General features: G+C 39.2%; 1 protein-coding gene across 2 annotated transcripts in view; it reads left to right on the top strand.

The window, feature by feature from the left end:
* FCHSD2 (FCH and double SH3 domains 2) overlaps window positions 1-24,465 on the top strand; it is a 166,043-nt gene that overhangs the window by 26,447 nt on the left and 115,131 nt on the right. For both annotated transcript variants that reach the window (XM_075742599.1, XM_075742600.1), the window contains one exon: window positions 8,319-8,364. In XM_075742599.1, coding sequence (XP_075598714.1) covers window positions 8,319-8,364 — 46 coding nt within the window. The remainder of the gene's footprint in view (window positions 1-8,318; window positions 8,365-24,465) is intronic.

Genomic DNA, 24,465 nt, shown 5'->3' with positions numbered 1-24,465 from the left:
TTGGCCCCTTTCCTCCCCCCAGGTATTTCAGGATTGCTCCCCTTTTGATTTTGTAGTGGCAGCTGGAATTACAAACAATGTTTTAATCCAACTGTGACCATACCAAATGTAACTATCCGTCTATTAAACATTAGCTGTTGTACCTTTGAAGTGTTAAGAAGTTTCTTCTGGTATGCTGCACCTTTTCCTTACACATGCATGTGCTTCCAGTGAGGTTCCCCTTGGCGTTGGCAAGACAGCGCAGCAGAGTTGACATAGCAGTTGGTGCAGCAGTTTTCACGCCGCTTCTTCAGCGATCACCTTCTGGGCAGTGCTGTTGGCTTGCTGCTGCGGGCTCTAGCAGATGGCTTCTCTTGGCTGTTTCCTGACAGGGGAGTACTTAAACCTTTTGTCTTCAACCGACTGACCAGGGAGTGTCAAGCGACTCTTTAACTGATGTTTAGAGAGTGGCTATGTAGCTCCTAGCCTGGAGGACAGCTAACAGGTAGCACATGACACAGCAGGAACATGAGGTGGGCCAAAGACTCTGTTCAAGATGTGGAATTGCTTGAAATTGAGCACTGATGGTGTTGGGAACATCAACCGGAGCAACTACCCCCAGCACAACGGATGTCTCAACCCAGACAGAGGACACTGCTGTCCAGGTCTTGGGCGGCAGGTTATGTGTGGTGCCTCTCCCTGGGGCTGGTCAACAGTCGTGTCCCCCGCGGGAGATGTACTCTGATAAAGCACCAAGTTAACACCAAGTAAAGGAGCTATGGAAGGAAGTGAGCAGACTGCGTACCATCAGAGGGAGGTGATGGTCAGGAAAGAGAAGCCTCCATGTGCTGAGCTGATTTGCTATCTTGGGAGGTTTGTTGTTTGCTGGGGAGTTGGATCCAGGCTACTGCAGAACAGCTGCAAAGGCTTATCCAACATAGGGACCGTTACCCCATGTGGGCACCTAGGATGCTGCCGGAGGTGACCTTGGGTGTGTAAAGAGTGATGGCAGAACTCTGGGGACAAGTGTGAAGAACAGGGTGGCCTTGGGGATGTTGCTAGTCCTTCCTGTGAAGGGCTTGGGCAGGAGTGGACACATCCAGCAGGCCAGCACCTGGCTGTGCAGCTGCTGTTGCAGACAGGACTTTGGATCTTACAAATGTGAGACCCTCGTTGAAACAAGGACTGCTGAGGAGGGATGGGATCTGTCTGACAAAGTGGGGCACAAGCACCTTTGCCAACAGATGGACCTAGGGAGGGAGGCTGTAAACTAGGTCTGCCGAGGAAGAGTTACCATAACCTGAAGCAAAGGCATAAGACCTACCGAAGAAGTGTCTGGGGGGCAGCGTCCTGGACGAGAGTCTCCCAGATCCCCCCGTATGACTGGGGATCTGTCACAGGTGCCTGTACATGAGCCTGCGCAGCTGGGAAACAAACAGGAGGAATTAAAAATGCATGTGTGGCTGCAGAGCTGTGAGCTTATTGAGACTACAGAGGTGTGGTAAGATAGTTCGCTCTCTGTCATCTTTGAGAGGTCACGGCAATCAGGAGAGGTTCCTGATGACTGGAAAAAGGCAAATGCCATACCAGTTTTCAAAGATGGCTGAAAGGAGGATCTGGGGAACAGCAGGCCAGTCAGCTTTACCTTAGTTCCTGGGAAGACTATGGAGCAAAACCTCGTAGAAGCCATTTCTAAGGTTTCTTTTCCAAGCAGCCATTTCTTGAAGGGGCGAGAAGGTGACTGGGAACAGCCAGTGTGAGTTTATCAAAGGCAAATTATGCCTGATTGCCTTCTGGGAAAGCTGGCAATGTGGGCAAGGTGACAGCAGTGTATGTTGTATGTGTTGACTTTAGTGAGGCCTTTGACACAGTCTCCCGTAGTATCTTTATAGCCACATCAGGGACATATGGACTGATAAGTGGATGGAAAATTGGCTGGAGTTCCCAACTTTAAGTGGTGGAGAGCAGTGCGACGTCCAGCTGGCAGCTGGGTATCCTTCAGAGGTTGGTATTGGATCAATACCGTTTAATGACTTTAATAACGACGCGGATGATGGGATGGAGCGTGCTCCTGGTACGTTGATGAAGGGTATCAAATTGGGGGAGAATGGTTGATAGGCTGGAGGCAGGGCTGTGTGCACAGCAGCCTCGACAGAGGGGTGACGTGGGCTGAAGGTCAACAAAGGCAAATGCCAAGTCCTGCCCCTGGGACATGCCAGCCTTGAGCAACAGGCCAGGCTGGGCTGGGAATTTCAATGCCAACTTGTACGTAAATATTTCAAATGCGTGTAGTTCACCATCGGGGTTCCTCCCCTGTTGCTCATGTATTAGGATCTATTTCCCTTGCTTAGAATAAATACATCTCATCACTGTAAAAGGCATTCTAGATCAGTTTGTCAGTTAAGGGAGGTAGGGAATTGATATTTAATGCTCTGTTTTAACTTGCTGCCTGCAGGTTTTTGTTTGGTTTTGTTTCAAAGGTAGATTGGGGTATTTTAGGAGGGGGCTAAGGCTGTGTTCATGCATGTATTCACTGTTAGATAGGGAAGTTTTTAGATTGATCAGTAGTGATTTTTGTCTCTGAATGGGACGAAAAGAATGAACAAACTCAGCAGTGTAATTCTCCCTTGATGTATTTTGAGTTTTCTGAGTTTGTCCCCCTTTTTTTTTGTATATTTTTATAAAATGCGAGCTGTCTCTGTTAATGTTTTTAATGGAAAATTTTGGAGTGAGTGTATATTTTCATCTCAAAAAAAGAAAACCAGTGTATTATTAGTTTAGACACCACTGTACACTGAGTGGGTGTGCTACCAGTGTACATTACAAGTAGAAGTTGAAAAGTCATGATTTTCTGCTGGTGTATGTTCTAGATGTATGAATTATTCTTGATCTACTTTTTGGGAAGCTGGAAATTTTTGGGTATTTCATAATTCACTGATTCACTTCCTTGAGTGATGGTGGACTGAGTCAGTTTAAAAGCAGTTGCAATGTGCTCTACAATTCCTAAGTAGATTTACTTCAAGAATTTTTGATGGGGGTGAATTAATTTTCAAACTGACTTTTGAAATTGCCTTACTACCCCATAAAATCAAAACCATGGAGAATCTTTTATTCCTCCACCTTTTTTCCCCCCCATTCTTTTTCTCACTGTATTGGAGCTCGACAGATCTACTCTATCAATCTGCATCTTTTGTCACTTCAATGTGGGTTTCACTTTCTGTCGACTTGGTGAGATCTGCAGTTGGTAAAGGAAAGAGAAAATGATAGTCTTTGTTAGGGAAACAGTAACCTCTATTAAAAGGATTATAAAAAGGTTTTGGAGAGTTACTGTGTCCATGCAGTGTAAATTCCCCCCCCCCTTTCATCACCTTTCAGCAGAACAGCACTGAAAGTGTCAATTCTGCTGCTCTGAGTTCTGCTGATCTGGGAAATTCAGTCTCCGTAGAGCTGAGCATGTTGATTTTTTTTTTTTTTTTTCTTCTCATTTGCTGCTCCTTGCTTTTGTTAGTGTAGTAGTTGGTTACTCTCTTAGTTCAAGGTCAGTTAAAACAAGTGTATTTCTTTAGTCTAACATTTTGGGATGTTTTGGCTATGATACTAACTTGTACATTTTCTGGTGCTTTGCACAGTTGTATAAGTTGTAAGGAATTCTTATTTATTTTCATTAAAATTTCTAAACAATTTTTCTGAATGTCCATAACAAAAAATGTTTATTAACACAAACTGCTAATGCTAGGTGAGTTGTACCAATTTGCCAGTTAATACATCTGGTTTTTACCCATTATCGTGATCTTGCACAGGGACTCGTTCCAAATGCGATTCAGGCCCGTGCTTGGCTCATTGTTGAATTTCTCAGCCTTTAAATGGAAATACATTCACCTATGCAAATTTAGCGCATTCTTTTATTCAAGGGACCTGTACGTGAAGTGTCTGTTTACACTTTCGCATAGCTCTCTAGATGTAGTTAAATCAACTTTTTAATATAGAGAGTAATTTGCTCTCTGATTTTCAGAGTGTCGCTGTGTTTGACTGTTTTGACTGTGCGAGCTCTGACTTTCAACCTTCGTTTTGTATGACTGGATCATCTTGGCAAATATATAACTGGCATATATATATATATAAAATTGGCAATATTATATAACACTAATGTATATTTTTAATGTTAATATACTGATTTTTTTCATTAAAGTGGGAGCTTTAGACGTTTCTAGCCCAAGTGGACATTCATGTACCAGGCTGACCCCGTCTGTTTCTCCTGGTAACTGAGAGCTCTGTAGGAAAACTTCTTGAAGTATCATTCTCCACTGACCTGACTCCTTACTTCACATTGTTATGCTTATTTACAACAAAAATTTAAAAATATACCTGAATATTTCATAGCATCTGTTATCTTAAATTGCTAGGAGTAATTTAAATACCTAGCAGTTGCTGGAATTCGTGTTTGGGAATTTGCAGTGATGGTGAGGGTTTGGAACTAGTAAAAGTAATATTGACAAAGCAGGGAGGACACTAAGTGTAGTTTTCTTTCCCCTGCTCCTTTACAAGTTCCACTGTTTCATGGAGCCCAAGGGAAAGTTAGATCATGTAACCTACTTTCTTTGATCTGACAGATCATTGCATTTCATCCAGGTATTTTTCATCACATAAAGTCATATAAATTAAGACCAAAGGATTTCCTTCCTCGGGAAACAAAGTGACCAGCTCAGCCTTGTGGTGCACCTTGGAGAGTGTTTTCCCAGGTCAGAAGCCTGCTGAGGAGTGTAAGGAGGAGATGTAGGTGGGCAAAGTTCTGCTATACAGCAGAAAAATCTCCACCCTCCTCCTCTTCAGATATTCTTATTAGTTTTTAGTCTGAAAGAGAAGTCCCTTCCAACCCCATATTTAGTCCTTATTGTCCTAATGACAAGTAATCATTCCGGAGTGACTGTTCTCTAATTCCGCTGCTCTATTTTCGACCACACTTGGCCAATTACTGACATTTCACAGGAAGACACCCCTTCTCTGCAGAGCTTCTCTAGCTGTTTGTGCGTCGGAAAGAACATTCCGTCGTAATCCCTCCAGGATTAGGTTCATTCTAGTCATACGGAGCCGTAAACCACGCAAGGGGCTGTAGGCAGCAGTGTGTGAGGAAATGCTGTGGGTGGCTGGCATCGCCTCTCGATGTTAAATCATGTACGTTGAAACCATTGAAATAACTTTCTTGAGCGTGATTTTTTTTTTTTTTTTTTTCCTTTGGGCTTGCAGCAGTCTTCCCTAGCAGCAGGCTCGTTTAAAGACATGCGCGTGGTCACACTCTGGATGTGTAATAAAATAATGTGGTTTTTTTTTAAGTGGCGGTGACTTGTCCTGATGGAGCATAAATTATTTTTTTTTTTTTAATTCTGGTTTTCTTCTTTTTTTCCTCTGGTTTTAATTTGGTTTTCTTCTTTTGGAGACTAAGTCAGGATTTTCCTCCAATGTGAGGATTGTGGCAAGTATCATACTTAAATGAGAAATGGTCTTCGCTTGATTATATACACTAAATATTGTGGAATTTCTTTGTATTTATTCTTTCTCACCCTCGTTTTAAACTGTCAAAGACTTTAGATGATTTTGAATGATTTTTTTAATGGAGCAAACAGAGTGAGCATATTGCATGAATTAACATTTGCAGGATAGAGCAGATATTTAGAAATTACTGTCCAGCAACAAAAACTAAGACAGTTTTTAGGCGTGCAATTCTGGTGTTTCTTGCACTTAATTAATGGTTCATTTGAGAAACAGATGTAATAGCAGATATTAATACATTCTTGTTTAAAGAAACCCTAAATAATGTTCCCCCTTTCCTGTAGGCCCACTAATTAATTTCTTAATTACTTCTCAGTAACAGATAGAGAACATTTTATTAGCTTATGGAAACAAATGTTTTCTTATATGAAAGAACTTAAAATTCCATATTGAATGACATTAAGGCCCAGAATATTCCAGCTTTGCACATAAAATCAAGATACACACGTGAAAGTTTTCAGGTTTCCCAAGTTAAGAAACTGTGATACATTTAGTAGTCGGACCTTTTATTTTTTTCTTGCTCAAAATAATTTTCTCCTGGGAAATTTGTCTACTTCAGTCTCATATTTTGTCATGTTTTCTAATATATTTATGGTTGTCATAAAAGGATTTCTGTATAAACTGTCCCGAGGCTAAAACCAGCTTTGTGTTTGCCTAATCGAGGGAAATGCAGTCACAAAGCAGCAGAGAACACTAGCTTCAAGGAATGCATACGGCTGATCCTGCCGGTCTTTCAGTACTTCCCATTTTCTTCATTCACCAAAACAGAGATCCAACACAAATTTAAGTATTGTATAAATTGAATTATGTGCTGTCTTGCCAATTTTTTTTTTTGTAAAACCCTATTTAAAATACAGAACAAAATCTAAAACTGCTCTAAAATGTTTCTAATTTATGGAGCTGCTACTGTACAATACATTTCCTTCATGCTGGAGCTTGCAGTCCTTCCAAGTTCAAGATTTCTGTCGGTTTTGCAAGTAAATTTGATTTGCATGGTATTTTGTAATTCTACACTAGGGCCAGTTGAATGCTTTTGTTTTTCTTTTCTAGTGTAAACTTTTTAATGTAGCAGGTTTTTAGGGGACATCTTAGGCTTCCAGCTTGTCACAATTATTGTTACGCAATTAGTTTAAGTGGAATTTGTTTTGTATGGGGGGGGGGGAAAAACCCTCATGGTGAAATATAGAGCTCTGTATCCAGGGTTTGTGTGAACTGAGAATCCTTAATGTTTAGATCTGATTATATGTTTTCAAATAAGATTAGCTGAGAATTGGAAAATAACTGCCTTTGCCTAAAGTCTTCCCAGATTTATGTTTCAAAGAAAGCTGCTTGCTTTCTTTTACCTTTTCAACATTGATAACACATTTCAGTTACTCCTAGTAGTTACTTCTGCAGTTATTTATACTTTTAAAAGAAAAGTAAAGTCCTATAGAAGGATGTTGCGGTTTTTAGATGTTTGCTAAACTGACTGGGTTATCGGACTTTGGAACAGGAGAGCTTAAAAGACATTGTTTTGTAATATTAGATGAAATATCTTGAATGCTTTCCAAAGTAGATTCCTTCAGAAGCGTCTCAGACAACTTTACCTGTTCATATAGGGGAGTTTCATATGGCACAGTTGTGCAGCGCTGTGTTACCCACCTGAGCTACACGAGGAGGCTTTAGGAAGATGGGATGTAATGATTGGAGTTGGAATATGGCCAGCTCTTCAGGGCCATCATTAATCTGGAAAGAATTTTAAGCCATCCAGATGCGTTTCGACTTTTGTTGTACATCCCGTTGGGGAGATTGAGCCCGTAATGCCCTATCAGCGTGTGGATGCTCTTCAGGGGTGAAATGGAGTAGACAGGAGTAGAAAGAGCCTGTTCAGAACTGCTTTTGTCGGTGTTTGAGTTAACCTTATTATAGGATGTTCCTGAGGATTTTTTTATTAATGTGTCACCATAATTATTGTGTAACTAATTTAAATAGAATTAGATTTTCTTTTGCTGATGGCGTAGCCTTAAGCTTAGTAGTTTATAGTATAGCTTGAAGAAAATTACTCTGCTTTGACTTGTTCAAGGGTTAAAGAGGGAATAGCTTAAGCTATTGAAGAAAGAGCCTTGACGCATCTAGGTATTTGAACCTTCTGCCTCTTATAACAATATTGAAACCCTCGATTTTACAATCTGTTGAGATGGTACATCTTGAGCCCCTACATGAGAGCACAGCACTGATGTTAATATGGGATGACATGCTATGATTGCCACCGGGTTAAGTGGGTCTAATGTGATACAGCTACATTAATGGGTAAATGGGGATATTGCTGTGGGACAGCATGGCTTTAAAGAGAGACCGTTAGTCTTGTGACTACAACTCTGAACCTCGTATGTTCGGTTGCTGTTGAGGAACCATGACTCTCCTTTTTCTTTAAAAAAAAAAAAAAAATTAAAAAAAAGTAAATAAGTCCGTCTAGATGCATAAAGCCAAATTCCATTCTGTGCTACCAAATTTTTCCCTAGGCTATACCAGTGGAAAGCCGATCAGCCTTTAATGAAGTAAATGGTATTTACACCGGTAGTCCTGGGAACTGAATTTCTCCAATAAAACTTGGAAATTTGAACATCACATATGTGAAGTCCACATGCGCTAGTTGCTAGGCTACTGATACACAGTTGTCAAACAATTTTGCTTTTTTCTGTTGCTTATTTAACTATAAAGACTGTCTAGCAGAAAATCCTTTTAAGTAAATTATTGAATTTATAGTATTTTGCTTTTGTGTTAATGGATTATTTTTTTTCTTCTTCTTTCAGAGCATTCAGTCAGAAAAGAGCTGCAATTGAGAAAGAATATGCACAGGTACGTCTGGAATAATTTTAATGTCTATGGCATTGTTCTCTTGAGGCAATTTATTCATTAGCAAATTTTCCACAGTGTATGTTTTTTTTGTTTATCCTTTCCAGAAGTTGCTTAGTATGAAAGTACCATTTGAAATTCTGAATCGGGCAGTTTGGCCTATGCACTACTGAGACTTATTCTGTGCTTTCGTAGACATTTTGACTTGAGGAAGTTCTTGGGTACCAAAGACATTTTTAACATTTTTTTCAGATTATTATAAAGTCAATCAGCTCTTTGAGGTTTTCTCAGAAGTTAGTGTGAAACTCGAGTAAAAAAATAAAATCAGGTCAATTAGAGGAGAGGAAACGTGTTCTGGCATACTCAGTCCAAAATAAATTCATATTCTTCAGTAAGAGCAGCTTCCCATTCATTTGAAATAAAAACGGCCAGATTTGGCCTTGTGCTTGTGATAGGAAGTGGAACGAATTTTGATTTGTTTGTGAGAAAGGAGGGAGGATTGATTTTTCTCCCTTGTTCCAAAATTAGAAAGCGTCTAATAAAGGGCAGCTGCCTGCTTAATTTACAGTAAAGGGTCTTGGAGCTTAAGTTGAAGTACAACAGATTAAAAATCCATTAATTTATTTTAAAATAGATTAAAGGTAGAATAAAATACAAGTGAGGGAGCTTGTGGAGCTCAATATACAATAAATAGAGCTGGAGATGTGCCTGACTTTACAATTGTTGATGTTGGGGCAGTGACAGGAGTGAAATGTGAAAACGCAAGCTGTTGCTAAGATGTTTCCAAATGTAGTTTGTAGGCTGCGGTGTTAAGCATCCTTTTAGTCATCGCTGCTGCATCACCCACAAGTATATGCAGAACAAATGTTTTCTGTGGGCCAGGCTTTACTCTCAGTTTATAAAAGAGGATTTCTGTATACTTTGAACCTCCGATGTACACGTTTTCTAGTCCTAGGTTTTCTGCATGTGGTCTCAGCCCGGAACGTAGCTGAAAACACTGAGTAAATCAAATGAAATTTGTGCTGAGTTTAATCCAAACGCTCACAATAGTGCTATAAAGGTCGGCGGTTATTGGTGCTCCAATTCTTTCATTGTACATGAATTTACATTAGCATACATTGATTACATCAGCAGTGGCACTTAATTTGATTAAATATAGCAATTTTTCAATGACAGAATCGATATATGCCTGATGAAACTTTGATTAAAAGTATGTATTCATTAGTGACTTTTGTAATGACATTGTAGAGAATTTAAGATCGATTCTTAATACATTTATCTATTCCACACTGGGAATGTTTCTTATATGCAGAAGCACTTAGAGCAGTCGTTGCATTTAGGGAATAGTCTTGAGAAGTTGGAAAAATAATTACATTCTCAGATTCGGAAGGCTCAGTCTTAACAACTGAGGCTTTCAGATACTTGCGTTTAAAAAACCACCCAACTTTTCCAGCAATACAGCTGCATCATTTGAGATTCATTGAATGGCTGCTTCTATGAATGAAGTCTTGTGGGATCGCTTCCTTGGTTTGCTGATAAGTGTACAGTTCAAGAACAATGTTGGATGTTTCTTCTTGGGCCTAAAAGGATTTCTGTTTTTGAGATGGTAATAAAATTTCACATAAAGCCTTTTGGTCATAGAAATTGTAATCGAAATAAATGTGAAGTTGTACTCGTCATTGGTGAGGGGATTCCTTTTAAACCAGTTATAAAGAGAACTGGAAATTCTCAGTAGTTAGTTTCTGAAGTAAGATTTCTAAATCTTTTCACAGATTCTGTCCAAATCCCTTTTGTCACCTTAGGGAATTTGGAATATTCTAACTTTAGACATTTTTGGCAAGCTAAAAAAAATAAAAAAAAGTGGAACGGTGGACATTGAAAATAAGTTTCCCAGAACTGAATGCTTTGTTGGTTTAAAAATCTTGTATGCTGATGCACTGCTCTTGGATGCCAAGTTTCTATACACAAGAGTGCTTTTGTTCGGAGAAGGAGAACCTGTACAAATGCTAGTGAAACCCCATGGTTCAGTGTTTATAATTTATCCCTAATTACATGGCACGTGGCTTGAATGTATGGGATGAATTACAGGATCTGTAGGTAAATTGCCCTGTGTCTTATTTTATCAAGGGATTTTTTTACTGAGTCTTTTTGCCGTGTTGTACCTGTTGCCATTGACGTTTTTTCGAGCTCTTTTTTTCTTTTGCTTATTGTCTGGCTCCAGTGGGTTCTTTACTGGCTTTTCTAGGCTGCGCCGTGGTATAAATGGGAGAAGTATCTGATATATCAGCCCCAGTCCTGCAGTTCTGCAGTCCGGTCCAGATCTGTTGTGAATGAGCACTAAGCTGTTTCACTTGTATTTTCAGTACCGCGTTATTTAACATACGCTTCGAGGCATACCTTAATATTCAGAATTGAGAGTATAGAAAGGCTCTCACTTCCCATTGACAGTATTCAGAGTAATAGCATTTAAATTGCAATTTTGTATCACTATTATTATTATTAGCTATTTGCCATGATTAATAAGGTAGCTGAAGTCAGCTAAGAATACTCTTCTGTTAGGTGAAGGAACAACTTAGTGAATGTGTGCTGTTGTTGCTACCTAGTAAAAAAATGTTTTACCTGGCATGTTAACTTTTTTTTGCGGTCGTAATTACATCTCTGCTGTACTTTTTATTATTATTGAACTCTTTTAGCTTGACAACAGTCTTTCCCAGTCTGTGTCATGTCCTGAGAACACAGAAGCTGACCTTCCTTGTCATGTTTTGTCGTGCTTTGTTTTCGCTCGATATTTAGTGATTATTGTTTCAGAGTAAAACGTGACTCCAGGCAATTAACATGGCGTTATCTCTTTGGGTCTGCAAGTAACCTCAAAGAGCTAGAGCTGTGAAATGTGCATGCTAGTTCAGTTGCTATCTGTAGTACCTACACTGAAGGCATCAATAATGTAGAAAAAAGGTAAGAAAGTCCATTCTGTAAGTCACACGAGAGCTTTAAATTTGAACTGAGTTGCAAGTAGAGGTTTCTTTTCAGATTAAAAAAAAAAAGGCACTAATTGTTATGAAGTTTTTTCTTTTCCTGTCTATTTTTTCTGGAGGTCAAATTAATGTGCTCAGTAAAAACAGTTATCTGCGATCTGGAGAAAGCGGTCAGGCCACTTGGTGTTGATTGCTGCTTCTTGTTGCTTAGATAGTCTGTCGCAATGAGAAACTTAATACACTGAAAACATTTTATAATATGGAGAGAAGGCAGTATAGTTTATATCCACACATTGGCAGCTATGAGTGAAGCGCAAACGCATCCTTGGGTGTTGTTCCTATCAATGACAGTAATCAGGAGAGGACAAATGATAGTAAGGCGAATGCCAAAGCAAAAAGCAGCTTGTCAGAGCAGCTGGTGGAGGGGCGAGAGGAGCAGTAAAGGCAAGAGGAAAGGTGGGTGTAAGCAGGTAGTACGATTGCCTTTACTAGCTTTCCTCCCCTGTGAGCGTCTCACTGCCCTTGAAAAAAGCCACTTCTTTCAAGACATTAGAATATGCGAATACCTGTTGTCTAGAAAAGTGATGAAAACATGCAATATTGCCGTAGCATTTTTTGTGTATCTATGACGTGTGCTTGTATATACATTATATATAAAGCACATTCATAATGTATAATTTATATATCAAAATAATACTTATGGGCTGCAGTGCCCAAATAGTTGCTTTATTTTTTGCTTTACTGTATTGGTTTTCCATTGTTTAAGATCAGAAGATAGAAGCTGACTGTTTCTTTTACCATCTTCTGTCAAAGATGCTAGGCTGCTTTCCTTAAGATATAGTGGCTTTTTTAACAGTTTTTCAGTGGATTAAAATTCTAAGGGTTAAAATCAGAGATTTTCCCCCACGTCTTACTAACTTGTGCTGTGGCTAACTTTTTTTCTTTGCAGTCCCTTACTATGTCGTCCAATGCTTTGCAAATTTAACTGATTTCTCCTTGTATTGTGAAGACTGTGCAAAGGTGATAGTATTTATCTAATAAGGGATTAGAGCAATCGAGTGAATTTTAGCCAACAGAATACAGGTCTTTTGATAGAATGGGAGCTAGATCCCTGGTCCTTTGAGTTTTTTAAATTTTATTAAACAGAAGCCTTTGGCAATTAATGCAACTTTTGCTTCAGCAATAGAATTCCAATAATTTTTCTTCCTTTGCCTTGTAAAATGCTTTGAGGCTTATAGAGGAGAAGCCCTGTACAAGTATTGATTTGTAAAGTACCTGTGCTGGCATGTTAGAGGAAAGGTGTGCTTTTGTGGATCGACAACTTTACTGAAAATCAAATTGCTCCACTTACAGTAAAAGTAGAATCTTTCAAGAAAGAAAAGTAAGGTGCTAGGTAAAGTACTTCTCGTTTGAAAAGCCATTGTTTTAGTGCAATGTTGTAGTAGTTACTGTAAGAGCAGGAGGATGGCAGACACTCCACAGGAACAGCGACATCTGTGAGGCTTGGGGAGGGTGCTCGAGAGCTCCGTAAATGCAAAATGCAACCACTTCAGCATTGAACGCAAGTCACCTGGATTGATTCAGAAATCCCATGTGGCAGAACAACTGCAGCTCGGCAAACACGACCTTACAACGTGTTTGAAATAATAAAAAAAAAATAAATTCAGAGTGAAACGAAGTCTTCCCTCTGACTCAGCAGCTAACTAACCCCTGGGGAAGTGCTAAAAGAACCTTGAGGTACCTGCCTTGAAAATCCAACAAGCAACTTTCTATTAGTTCATTCCCTGTAGTCTGGACAGAATGTTTTTCTCTTTTCTTTTTTCAGCCCAAAGGATACAGAAGGTTACTGTGGCCTTACAGGGAGCAGGAAGAGATTGTAGACTTTAAGGGTGGATCCCCGACTTGGGGACAAACAAGAAGCAGCCGTAGATTGGCTGGTCAGTAGCCTGTTTTGTTAACCAATGAACTTAAATTATTTCTTTCTTCCTTTGAGGATGATATTAGATTTACTGCTGCAGTAAATCTCCCTCTAGAGTATTTCTGTAATATTGAAGACATTTGTCATGGTTTTGCTTTATGGCTGAAGTCGATGATATTTGTAATCAAGCGGTAATTTTAAAAATACCTGTGAAATTAGCTTTCAGGGTGTGTGTGGAAGACGTATTTTTGAGACTTAGGCGTATTTTATCTTTTAGCAAATTAGGAGCTTTCATTTCTGTACTCCAGATCATGTGAGGAAAGGTTTAGCTGTTAACTAGCACATATACAGAAACTAGTTTTTTCTCAGGCTTATCTTTTGAAGAAACTTGGCTGTTGTTCTGCAGTTTCTCTGCAGAGAAACTTCTGCTTGTAGTAAATGAGTAAACTATGTAGAAATTTCCATACTGGACAGTGAGATGATTGGTTGCTGTATCTGGATGTACGTGATAGCAGTTAATTTGGAAGACAGCAAATTGCTTTGAAATCTATCTATGTATTTATTGTATTTTCAAACTTTCTGTAGGAAACATTAGGAAAAATTCAGAGTGAAATCTTTTCTGTAAATGATCACACTGCATGTTTGCTAGTGTTAGCTTTATCATTGCTGTCTATTTTAAGACAGACAAAAAATTCTAAAAAAAACCCCTCCAAAACCCCTGTAAATTTCTGAATCTTCTCCATATAATCCTTCTCTTGAGTTTTTCAGTATTTTTACTGATCTTTTTAGAAAGCCACATCCAGCCTGGCTCGTGCTGGCTGCATGAGCTGATCCCGTAGGCTTGACGTGGTCCACATGCATTACTCAAAAGTCTGTCTACAAGTTTGAGGTAGCTTCATTCTGTTTTACCATATTATTGCATAGCATTTTAATAGTTTTTCAATGGTGTTTTGTTTTGTTTTTTTTTTTAACTGAATATGAAAAACCACATTTTTCTCTGCCATCACTGGGGAATATTTTCCCAAGCCAGAGCTGTGGCCTCACCATCAGAGCCTAGAGGGATGGTGCCTTTTTCCAGCTTGTTCCCCGTAGGGGCTGTGTGTGTATGGCACCTCTTTGACTTAGGAGAGTTCATTTCTTACCTGCACGGAGAGAACAGCTACTGAAATCTTTGTAATCCAAGATCTGAATTGAATTTGCTGCCTTTCCTGTTGTAGGAATTTCTGTAGACCCACTGAAGCTTCGTGTGTAACTTCATTTTGGATGTTACTCCTTTAAGTCTTGTTGGCACAGCTAGTTGAAGGGAGGAGGAAAAGCTGTATCCAAGAAACATCCAGATCCAAATGCAAAAACGCCAGAGCCATTCAGGCCTATTCCTTCCCTGAGTGATATTCCCTCACGGATACTTAGGGGCTGTGAGGCTCCTCTGTTTCTCCTACTTTGGAATCTTACTCTGGTTGATCCCATCTGTCGCAGAAAACCATGTCAGGCAGGTATGCTTGTAAACTTACTGTGCTTCTTCCTGCTTTGTGAATAAAACATAAAAATCTGAGCAGGTTTCTGAGAGGGGGAAAAAAAAAAAAAGTGGAAAAAAAGGATGTTCTTTTATTAACCCTAGAAACTAAGGAGGATGTAGAGCCTTCACAAGTAGCCAGTGCTTTCTGGGAGATGATGTCTCTGGTTGACACCCATGTCACCACTGACACTTGAAGCACAGGACAGCCTAGGAGAGTTCTCGCTCTCCACCTTCCAGCTCCAGCGGTCCTGCCTGTGGGATCTGTTACTCCTGAAGCACTTTACTACATGCGTGCTTGATGCAAGCGTGAAGAACTGTGTGAGAACGCATTTTGTTTGAACTTTCCTAGATTACCAAGCGACTCAGATTCTTTTTTTGTGACTGTTTTGTCCTCTTGGTTAGTTACTCCTTTGATTTTTGTTCTGTTTCATTGATGAAAGCACACAATACTAAGAGGGCCTTGTGGAGGTGCTTGGAAAACTCAACTGAACATGGCTTAGATCAAAACACAATTGTCAAAAGAATCATTGAAGTCTTAATTACTTGTCTAATGTTGTTGTTAAATGAAAATTTAATTAGGTACTAAGACAAATGCTTCATAAAAATGTGTTGTATCTACCTCATTAATGCATAATAGATTGGTAGTCTTCACATACTGACCTATGACTGCATTCGCTATGATACACTGACATATGAATCAAGTGGAAAAAATGGTGGGAAATGTTCAAGAGCGGTTCTCATGAAAATATTACCTGTTTTATTTTTGCAAAAACCAGAATCTAGTTGGTCCAAATGTTTATTAAATAGTGTTTTCTTATATGAGGAAGAGCCTCTCCATGTACGTTTATCTTGTCTTCTGATATTCCAGCATTTATAAAAATGAACATCAGTGGGTCTAAAGTTTTCTCTTTTAAGATGTGAGGTTTATGGGTGTGTTGATTAGAAAGTCTTTTTCCTCATTAATGTCACACATTCTCTATGGCACTAATATACTCGTTTGCATTAGAAACATAAACAAACTGCTGCTTTCCAAATACAGAATATTACTCGTGTTTGCTTTTTCAAAGTCCATTTATAAATTTAATCTCTGCATCTGATACTGGCCCTGTATTACAGCTAACTCCAATTCTTTGTCCATCATTCCATCAGCCAACAGGATTTCCCCCTCCCCAGTTTGAGTTTCTCAGTAGCCCCTATCTCCTCTTTCTCCATTTTATGTGTATTTTTTTTATCTTAAAGCCTTCTACATGAATCGTGACTTTTGTTTAGTTACATATCTGGTGAATTTATTTGTCCTAGTCTCTCTAAATTTTTGCTTGTTACTTTTTCTCATTTTTCTTACTTTCGAGTATTTAATTTCTTTTAAAGAGATAGAGAGGATTGTTGTGTATCTTTGAGACTTCCTCTGCTTACACAACTTAATCAGGTTAAAATCAGTGATCTGTAAGGCATCCCCACCTTCCAGTCCAAGAATTTAATAATCTTTGTCTAAAAGCAAGGCAAATATTTAGACTTCCAGTATGCTTTCATTTTCTGTTTAAAAAAACCCCTTATAATTCAAGAACCTTCATGTTTAAGTAGAGGTGTTCTGCAATTAGTAATAGCTCCCAAAACATTATTCTGGGAGAAAACTTTCTACCAGGAAAAAAGTTTCTTTCAAGAATCTCCTTGGGAAAATGAGTTTTCTTTATTCTATGCCATCACTTAGTTATGATATTTCTTCTGGATAATCCATGGTGATCTCTGAAAGAGCTTTGGATTCATTCAGTTAAGGTACAAATTTAAGAGGAAAATCTGTTTTTCAACCTGGATTATGAGAAATATGTATTTATGAATGAGAAATATCTCTACATAAATGTCTTTATTCCTTGCCATTTTCCTGAAAAATCTCATATTTGGCATGAAATGTGTGTTTGCGCATGATTTCAGATACACCTGGACAACCTCTTTTGTTGTCCAGCTCGACAGACTTTCCGTTTTTGAGAAGAGGATCCGTACCGCTTCCCGGTCACTGCCCAATGTGGACATCATGCATATTGATGACCTCGTTTGGTCCATTAAGCCATGATGCTGCATATAATACATCAACAGAACTTACTGGTTCCAGAAAGAAAACACCTGCTTGATACTACCTTTGTATTATATTCTCCTATAGTCGAACAGCATTCAAAACACCAGGATATCAATAAGAGGTTGAAGAAAATGAAGTGTAAGACTTAGTAGCTATTCATGCCATTCTTTCCAACAGAGCATGGAGAATCAGTGGCTGTGAATGCTACAAAGACGTGATCTGCTCCATTTCATAAATGGTTAAGAACACTATTGTGAATTTTAGAATAACTTGTAGAGACAAGTTTGACAAATCAGGTGTTATAATGGGATTATTGATACTATTCTGCACTTGTCACAGTTCAACCTCTTCGTGCACGTTTCCCTTTTTACCGCAAAACAAGAAGCTCTTTAGAATTCTCCATATTAGATGTCCGTTTAACATTTAATATAATATACTTTGCATGGAACAAAGACTATGGGTCTACGTGTGACATTCCAAACAATATTATCGGTGACCTTCTCTTTTTGTGTAGATTTTGCATTCAGTCATTCGTGTACTTTTTCTTCTCCAAGAAACACGTCAGCACTTAAAGCAGGGAAAAAAGTCAGGTATCTGATTTAGGTCTTGTCTTACTGACTGTTCTGTTAGATGAAAAATTAAAATGCCTTATACTGAAATATTTGTCCATTTTAAAAGAATTTTAAAAGGCAGCCTTTTAAAAATGCTAAGCTATCTGCTACAGTTTTTATGGAATTCTTTAGGTTAAAATAATATTTCTCTAAGAACAGAGGTGGACTGTCGGCTTCTATTTTCAGTGAAAACATCTAGTTCCTTATAAAGGGCTTGCTAAGCTTAGAATGACGCTATTTCTACAAAGAAAGCCCTTCATAAAGAAACTACATTTTTTGCTGAACTGATGCAAGCAAATTTCTCTGAGCCTGCTTTTAGCCGTTATTTTTCTTTCCAATTACTGTGCTCATAAGCATCCACTGCCTGGAATTCTGATACATGTAAGTGCTCTACTTTCAGATGAAAAACTTTATTCTTAAAAGCTGTTCATTTTTACTTGGTCTTTCAGTTTTAGTGAAGCAGGCAGTGTATCTTTCAGTCTGTGGAGTTATCCGTGAGCTGCTTCTGTGGGCATCACTGTTTTCTCTACTGTAGGTTGTGTGTGTTTGGTTTTTGTTTTTTTTCTTTTTTCCTAACTGCATCAGCATTTCAGCTTTTTGCTAAGACATTCAATCCAAACAGCCATCCTTCCCAATATCTGTTTTTCTCTTCCCTGTGATTTAAGAGGGCTAGTCACAACTCAGTGCTTTAAAAATAAACGAAGTGGAAACTTTGGGCCTCCGAAGTAGTAGCAATACCAACACTGAGTTGTAAGTCTATACCAGCAATATGCTACCTAGTCTTCTCCACCTCTTTGGATTTCTTTTTCATGTGTGTCTTTTCATGAATCTTGTGCTGGCTATACAAGATGACGACTGCTCTTTATTTCCTAGCTTTCCATACCAGTATTTCTTATACACATCATGTATTCATCTCAGAGTTATTTAAGTCTGGCTTTATATCTTCCCTCTAATAAAAAGACTTTGTACCTGTTTATTTTAAACCTTAGCAATGACTTGGGAGAAGGGAGTGGGGATACACTTAGGCAATATTTTGGAACATGTGAAAAATTACCACTGAGGCGAGGCATACAGTTCACAGTAAAAGAGCTCACATCCACATTCATATTTTTTAGGGATTTTTTGGAAGAAAATGAAAAATACTATTCTAACCATATTTTAATGGCCGTTTGTTTCATCCTAGTTCTCGTGCCCTTCCTTTCCTTGATCAAAACCTAGTTCTTATATCCAAGGATTATCCCTGCAATGTTTCTGGGGTGCAGTAGGAGAGGAGGTTGCTGAAGTGGGGAAAGACGTGGAAAAGTGAACCAGAAAATATGTGGGAACAAGGTGCCTGGGTCAGGCATGTTGTGAAAATGCTCTTGTGAAAAATTGGGATGGAGAGCAGGTGGTGGTGTGGGTTAGGCAGTTCATAGGTCAGGAATAGAAGTGAAGAGACGTGGAGCTGTTGGAGCGAGTCCAGAGGAGGCCACGGAGATGATGGGAGGGCTGGAGCACCTCTGCTCTGGAGACAGGCTGAGAGAGTTGGGCTTGTTCAGCCTGGAGAAGAGAAGGCTCTGGGGAGATCTAATTGTGGCTTACCAGTTTCTGAAGGGGCCTACAGGAAAGATGGGGAGGGACTGTTGATCAGGGAGTGTAGTGACAGGTCAAGGGGGAATGGGTTCAAGCTGAAGGAGGGTCGATTTAGATTAGATGTTAGAAAGAAATTCTTGACTGTGAGGGTGGTGAGGTACTGGAACAGGTTGCCCGGAGAGGTTGTGGAGGCCCCTGGATCCCTGGAAGTGTTTAAGACCAGGTTGGATGGGGCTTTGGGCAACACGGTCTAGTGGAGGGTGTCCCTGCCCGCAGCAGGGGGGTTGGAACTAGATGATCTTTAAGGTCCCTTCCAACCCAAACCATTCTATGATTCTATGGTATCACTGCCATAAGTTGTCTGTTTTTCAGTCATGGTCATGACTGCCTCTTCATTTCCCAGGACCTTTGCTGAGTAGTGGAGCTCTATTTCTACTCTTGATTTTAGAATCGGAATAATTTTGAGTGGAAGAGATTCCTGAACATTATCTAGTCCAACCTCCAGGTCAAAGCTGGGCTAACTTTAAAGTTCAGTGAGGTTGCTTAGGTCCTCATCCCTTTAAGTTTGGAAAATCTTGAAGCATGGAGCTGCCCAAATCTCTGTGGAGCTGTTCAGTATTCAGCAGCCCTCATGAAAAATGTGTCTTCATTCTCGTGGTTGTTTGATAGATCAGGCCCTGCCCGAACCACCTCTTTGGCCGTTTACCCCCCTCCTTTTTCTCAGCGCCCTGATCGTGGCTGTGCCTTCCTTTCCACGCTTCGTTCTCTTTTTGCCCTTGTTCTTGGCTTTTGGTTTGGTGTCGTTTCCTCGGGGGTGGGAAATGCATCAGAGTTTGCAAACCACTGCTGGAGATTTCCATGCAGAGATCTACAAATTGTCAATAAGTTTATGAATGTTCTGCCTGTGGGTTGGTTGTTTTATCCCCAAAGCTTCTAGGTAAAAACACAAATATTTGGTGGATGAGCATCACCTATCATCTCTTCCTCGTATTTTCTAGCATACTGTAGATAAGTCAAAAGCCATTTTATCTTTTAACTTTTTTTGTGTGTGTTCTGTTTGCATTTATGCAGTTTCTCAGTTAGCCCTGCATTTGTTCTGGAGCCATCAATTTAAAAAAAAAAACACTTTTGTATTCCAACAGAACACTGCTGCTTTACCTAATGAGCACGTTCTCTGTTACAATCAAAAGGCCATAATTTAGGGATAAACAGCAGTCACTGAATTGCCTGGTACTCTGGAGAGTGTAATTAAAATGAAAATGTTTGTTTAAAAAAAATAATCCATGCAGAAATAAAGGTATGTAGAGCTTCATTCTTTGTTTTATCCTGAAGTTCAGCTAGTTAAGTCAACTGAATACTTTTTCTGAAATTCAGCTAGTTTAACGGGTTTATAAATGTCGGTAGACATAAGAGTTGTAGACATAAGAGTTGTTATTCCTTTCTTCTGTGGGACTTAAAAAAATGTTTGACGGCACCTTCTGCACAGTGAGTAGAGTGTTTTTGGACCTTGTCTGTCTGACTCCATGAATTTTAAGTAGTGATATTTCTGAGAAGCCACTCTTGCCATATTTCTTAGATCACGTTACCTTAATTTTCCTGAGGATGAAGTCTCCATTGGTTTAAGAAAAAAAATGAAAAGCTCATTTGACCTGCTGTGCAATAGTTAAAGGACATAAATTTGTATGTAAGCTGTAAAAATGCTTGAACATAGTTTTACAGGAGTGGCCTCTCATCCTTTCAGTTCTAGAGCAGTCCCTGACCCCAGAGATCCAGATTTTACATTTGACACTTAGCAGTTTATTAGATGGATGTAAGGTAAACTGAGCAGACCTTCTTGGCCGCTAAAGCTGTTTGTCTTAGACCGAGGATTACTTTAAAGGGCACAGTAGATGTGTTCTTAACTATTTTTAAAAACTATACTCCCTTCTTCCCCTTTGCAACCTTGGAAGTTAAGTTTTCAGACCTGTACAAACCAGAATGTGTTGACAGCTAAAAAAAAAAAAGAAAAAAAGAAACAGAGAGAGAATGTTTAAGTCAAATCTACCGTAAATGATTATTCAGCATGAGATCCTATATACACAGAGTTGCCTTGTTCAGTTTCATACAGATAAAAGGCCTTTTATCAGCCAGTCCTGTCTACTCTCCCAAGAAAGAGGAGGGAGAAAGGAAACGTAAGGTTACTCAGACCAGTGCAGGAGAGGAGTCCAAATGGCAACTGCAAAGTAATAAAAGATGTGCTTCTCATCTGAGAGAGATGTGCTAGCAGGAAAGAAATCTGTCGATGTGATGTAGGCAAGTGAGTGCGTGCTGCTGGTTCTATGGCTTACTGCTTTGGTAAGTATGTGAGTGAATGGCTAGGGTGTTTCTCACATGTGTTACGGAAATGAGGCTTATTCTTCATGTCTGCTCTGGAGCTACAACTGTGCAACCCTCTCATTGACTTGCATACTTTATCATAAAGACATTGTATATTTATAGAATCACCGAACGGTTTGGGTCAGAAGGGACCTCACAGCCCATCTAGTTCCAACCCCCTGCCATGGGCAGGGACACCCTCCACTAGCCCAGGTTGCCCAAAGCCCCATCCAACCTGGCCTTCAACACTGCCAGGGAGCCAGGGGCAGCCACAGCTTCTCAGGGCAACCTGTGCCAGGGCCTCAGCACCCTCCCAGGGAAGGATTTCTGCCTCCCATCTCATCTCCATCTCCCCTCCTGCAGCTTCAGGCCATTCCCCTTGGCCTGTCACTCCCTGCCCTTGTCACCAGCCCCTCTCCAGCTTTCCTGGAGCCCCTGGAGGGACTGGAAGGGGCTCTAAGGTCTCCCCGCAGCCTTCTCTTCTCCAGGCTGAACCAGCCCAACTCTCTCAGCCTGTCTCCAGAGCAGAGGTGCTCCAGCCCTCGCATCATCTCCGTGGCCTACCTCTGGACTCGCTCCAACAGCTCCATGTCCTTCTTGTGCTGGGGACCCCCGAGCTGGACGCAGCACTGCAGGGGGGTCTCACCAGAGTGCAGTAGATGAGAGAAACTGTAGACGAGAAACTTTTACATCTTTTTTTTTTTTTTTTACCATTGATATATAAGCTTTCCTTTACAAATAAAGTGATTTGCCCATATTTAAAGGAACTACTGCAAAACATGAACAAAAACTAGGTATTACATCAGCTTTTAGATCTTAGGGGATTATTTCTGATAGATGACCAATAAATGTTTGAGACAACAGCTGTTTTTTATTATATATTTTCAGGCCTGTCTGGCCAGCAGTGAAACTCACCTCAACTGGGTCATTCCCTTAGAAATTATTTTAGAAGAAATAAGTAACAATATCTTAAAAACTTGGTGCTCAATTTTTTTGTCAGTACAGTACCGTAGATTTTGAAGATGCCCATTTAAAACTGCTTTACAATAAATAAAGGAGATAGTGTGTTGGTTTTTTTTGTTGTTTGGGTTTTTTTGTTGTGGTTTTTTTTTTTTTTTAAAATACAAAACCATCACTGATGAGGGAGTGTGCTGTCCAGCCGGATTCTGGAAGAAATAACATGGCTTGGTGTACAGTCTGTATAGATGATGCGCTCCCCTGCGGATCACAGTTTAGGAAACGCCATTGGGGAACATCCTGTCTCAGCGCTCCCCATTTCTTCCCCCCACCATACCCATTTCAGAACACAGTGTGGGTATTGTTTACTGGATTGGCAACATCACTAAAATAATAATAAAACAAACCAAAAAACCAACCCTGAAGTGTTTTCTAGAGCACTCAGTGAAATTCCGGTATAAGTCAACAGTTTGCTATTTAGGTGAAAATTTCAACAAAACTGTTATTTGCCTTAGCTGTAAAACACTGGGATAGATGTAAGCGTGTGCTTGAAGTACAATACGGAATTGGAGCCAAAATGGGGAAGAAAATTGTATTATGCCATCCATTCTAATCCATAAAATTCATGTAGGCAAACGAATCTCCTAATTACAAGTATGAAACAGTGAAAACCTACTGTGGTTTAGTCTCTTGCGATTTCAATTAAAATGACATGGGGTTATTTTCTTAATCTTTGAAACTGTTGTGACTTATCTTCGTTTAGTAGTGTTCAGTGGTTTGTATCCTATTAGTTGCAGTAGTGTACTTGAGAAATTGGATATTTTCCATGAAAAATAAAATTAGCCTGTGCTATAAGCTTTAAATCGGGAGGTTTCTGTGTATGTTAAATTATCTCTGTACTGTTGTATTGAGCAAACATTTTAAGATACATTATGACTGGTAGTGACATCATCAGTAAACATGAATGTCACTCATGAAGTAGAAATCTAGTGTAAGTATAGTGCAGGAACAAACCCTTAACATTGATTTGTATTTTAATTTATAGATGTAAAATGTTCCTTTCAGTCACTGAAATTGTTTTGGTGGTTGCATAGGCTTATTCCTCCTATCCCTTTTTATTTTTTTTTAATATTATTCCATATTTTCTGCTTGTCAGATATTCTTGCTGTTCTTCATTTCACTAGCAATATACTTACTACACCGTCTTTTGGAGTTTAAAGGGTAGTTTGTCATATTTTCAACAAGAGTAAAAGCATAATTCCTACTGATTGCAAACAGAAACTAATAGACTAGGAGAAAGTTAACGCCTGCAGATTTATGAAAAAAATCTCAGCACTGGTTTTCTTAGCTCGGATTGTGTACAAATGTGTCTCAGATCTTTTTTTTTTTTTTACCTTCACAAACTATACAGAGGTAATTTAAAAAAAAAAAAAAAAGTAAGGGCTGGTCACATTTTTTTTGAGACGTGCAATCTGTGAGCTACTACATTTCCTGGATTTATTTCTGGTCAGGATGCCAAGTACATCTGCGTTTGCTTTTCGATTGTCTATCCAAATAGGCTAGCAAGAAATTTGCATTTTTCCTATCGAACTATTTTTCTTCTGTTTATAGTAGTGCCTTAAAAGACATTTTCTGTCTGGTGTTGATTTTCTGGTTTTTGTTTTTCCTGATAATTTCTGTTCACTTAAGGTAGAGCAAAGCATCTGTATGAATGCCCTCCGGTAAGTGTGGTTGGGGGTGGGATTTCTGAGTAGGATTACTTTTTCTGTAAAAGTAATTTTCATAAAAGTGTCTCTTCCTGGATAAGAAGGATAATACACTATCTAACTTGTTAAACAGAGCTTTCAAATATAGAAATATTGTCAGGTCTAATGATACAATTTTTTACTTAACTTTTATAAAAATATCTGATGAAAATTGAGGGGGAAAAGCAAACTTTTGGGTTGGTGTGCCCATTTTTAGGCCTTTGATTTTGAAAATATGCTGTAAATATGCACATGCTGCTGTTAGATGGACAGAAAAACATAAAGAAGAAAGCTGAAGAAATTCATTCAGATTGTGGAGGCTGTGACAGAACATGAATGAAACCAGAATGGTGTATGCTCCTGTAAAACTAACTTAAATCTTCC

Source organism: Balearica regulorum, chromosome 1 (assembly GCF_011004875.1).
Source record: "Balearica regulorum gibbericeps isolate bBalReg1 chromosome 1, bBalReg1.pri, whole genome shotgun sequence".
NCBI classification, from domain to species: domain Eukaryota; kingdom Metazoa; phylum Chordata; class Aves; order Gruiformes; family Gruidae; genus Balearica; species Balearica regulorum.
Note: the sequence above shows the minus strand (reverse complement) of the source record. Positions and strands in the feature narration are given on the sequence as shown.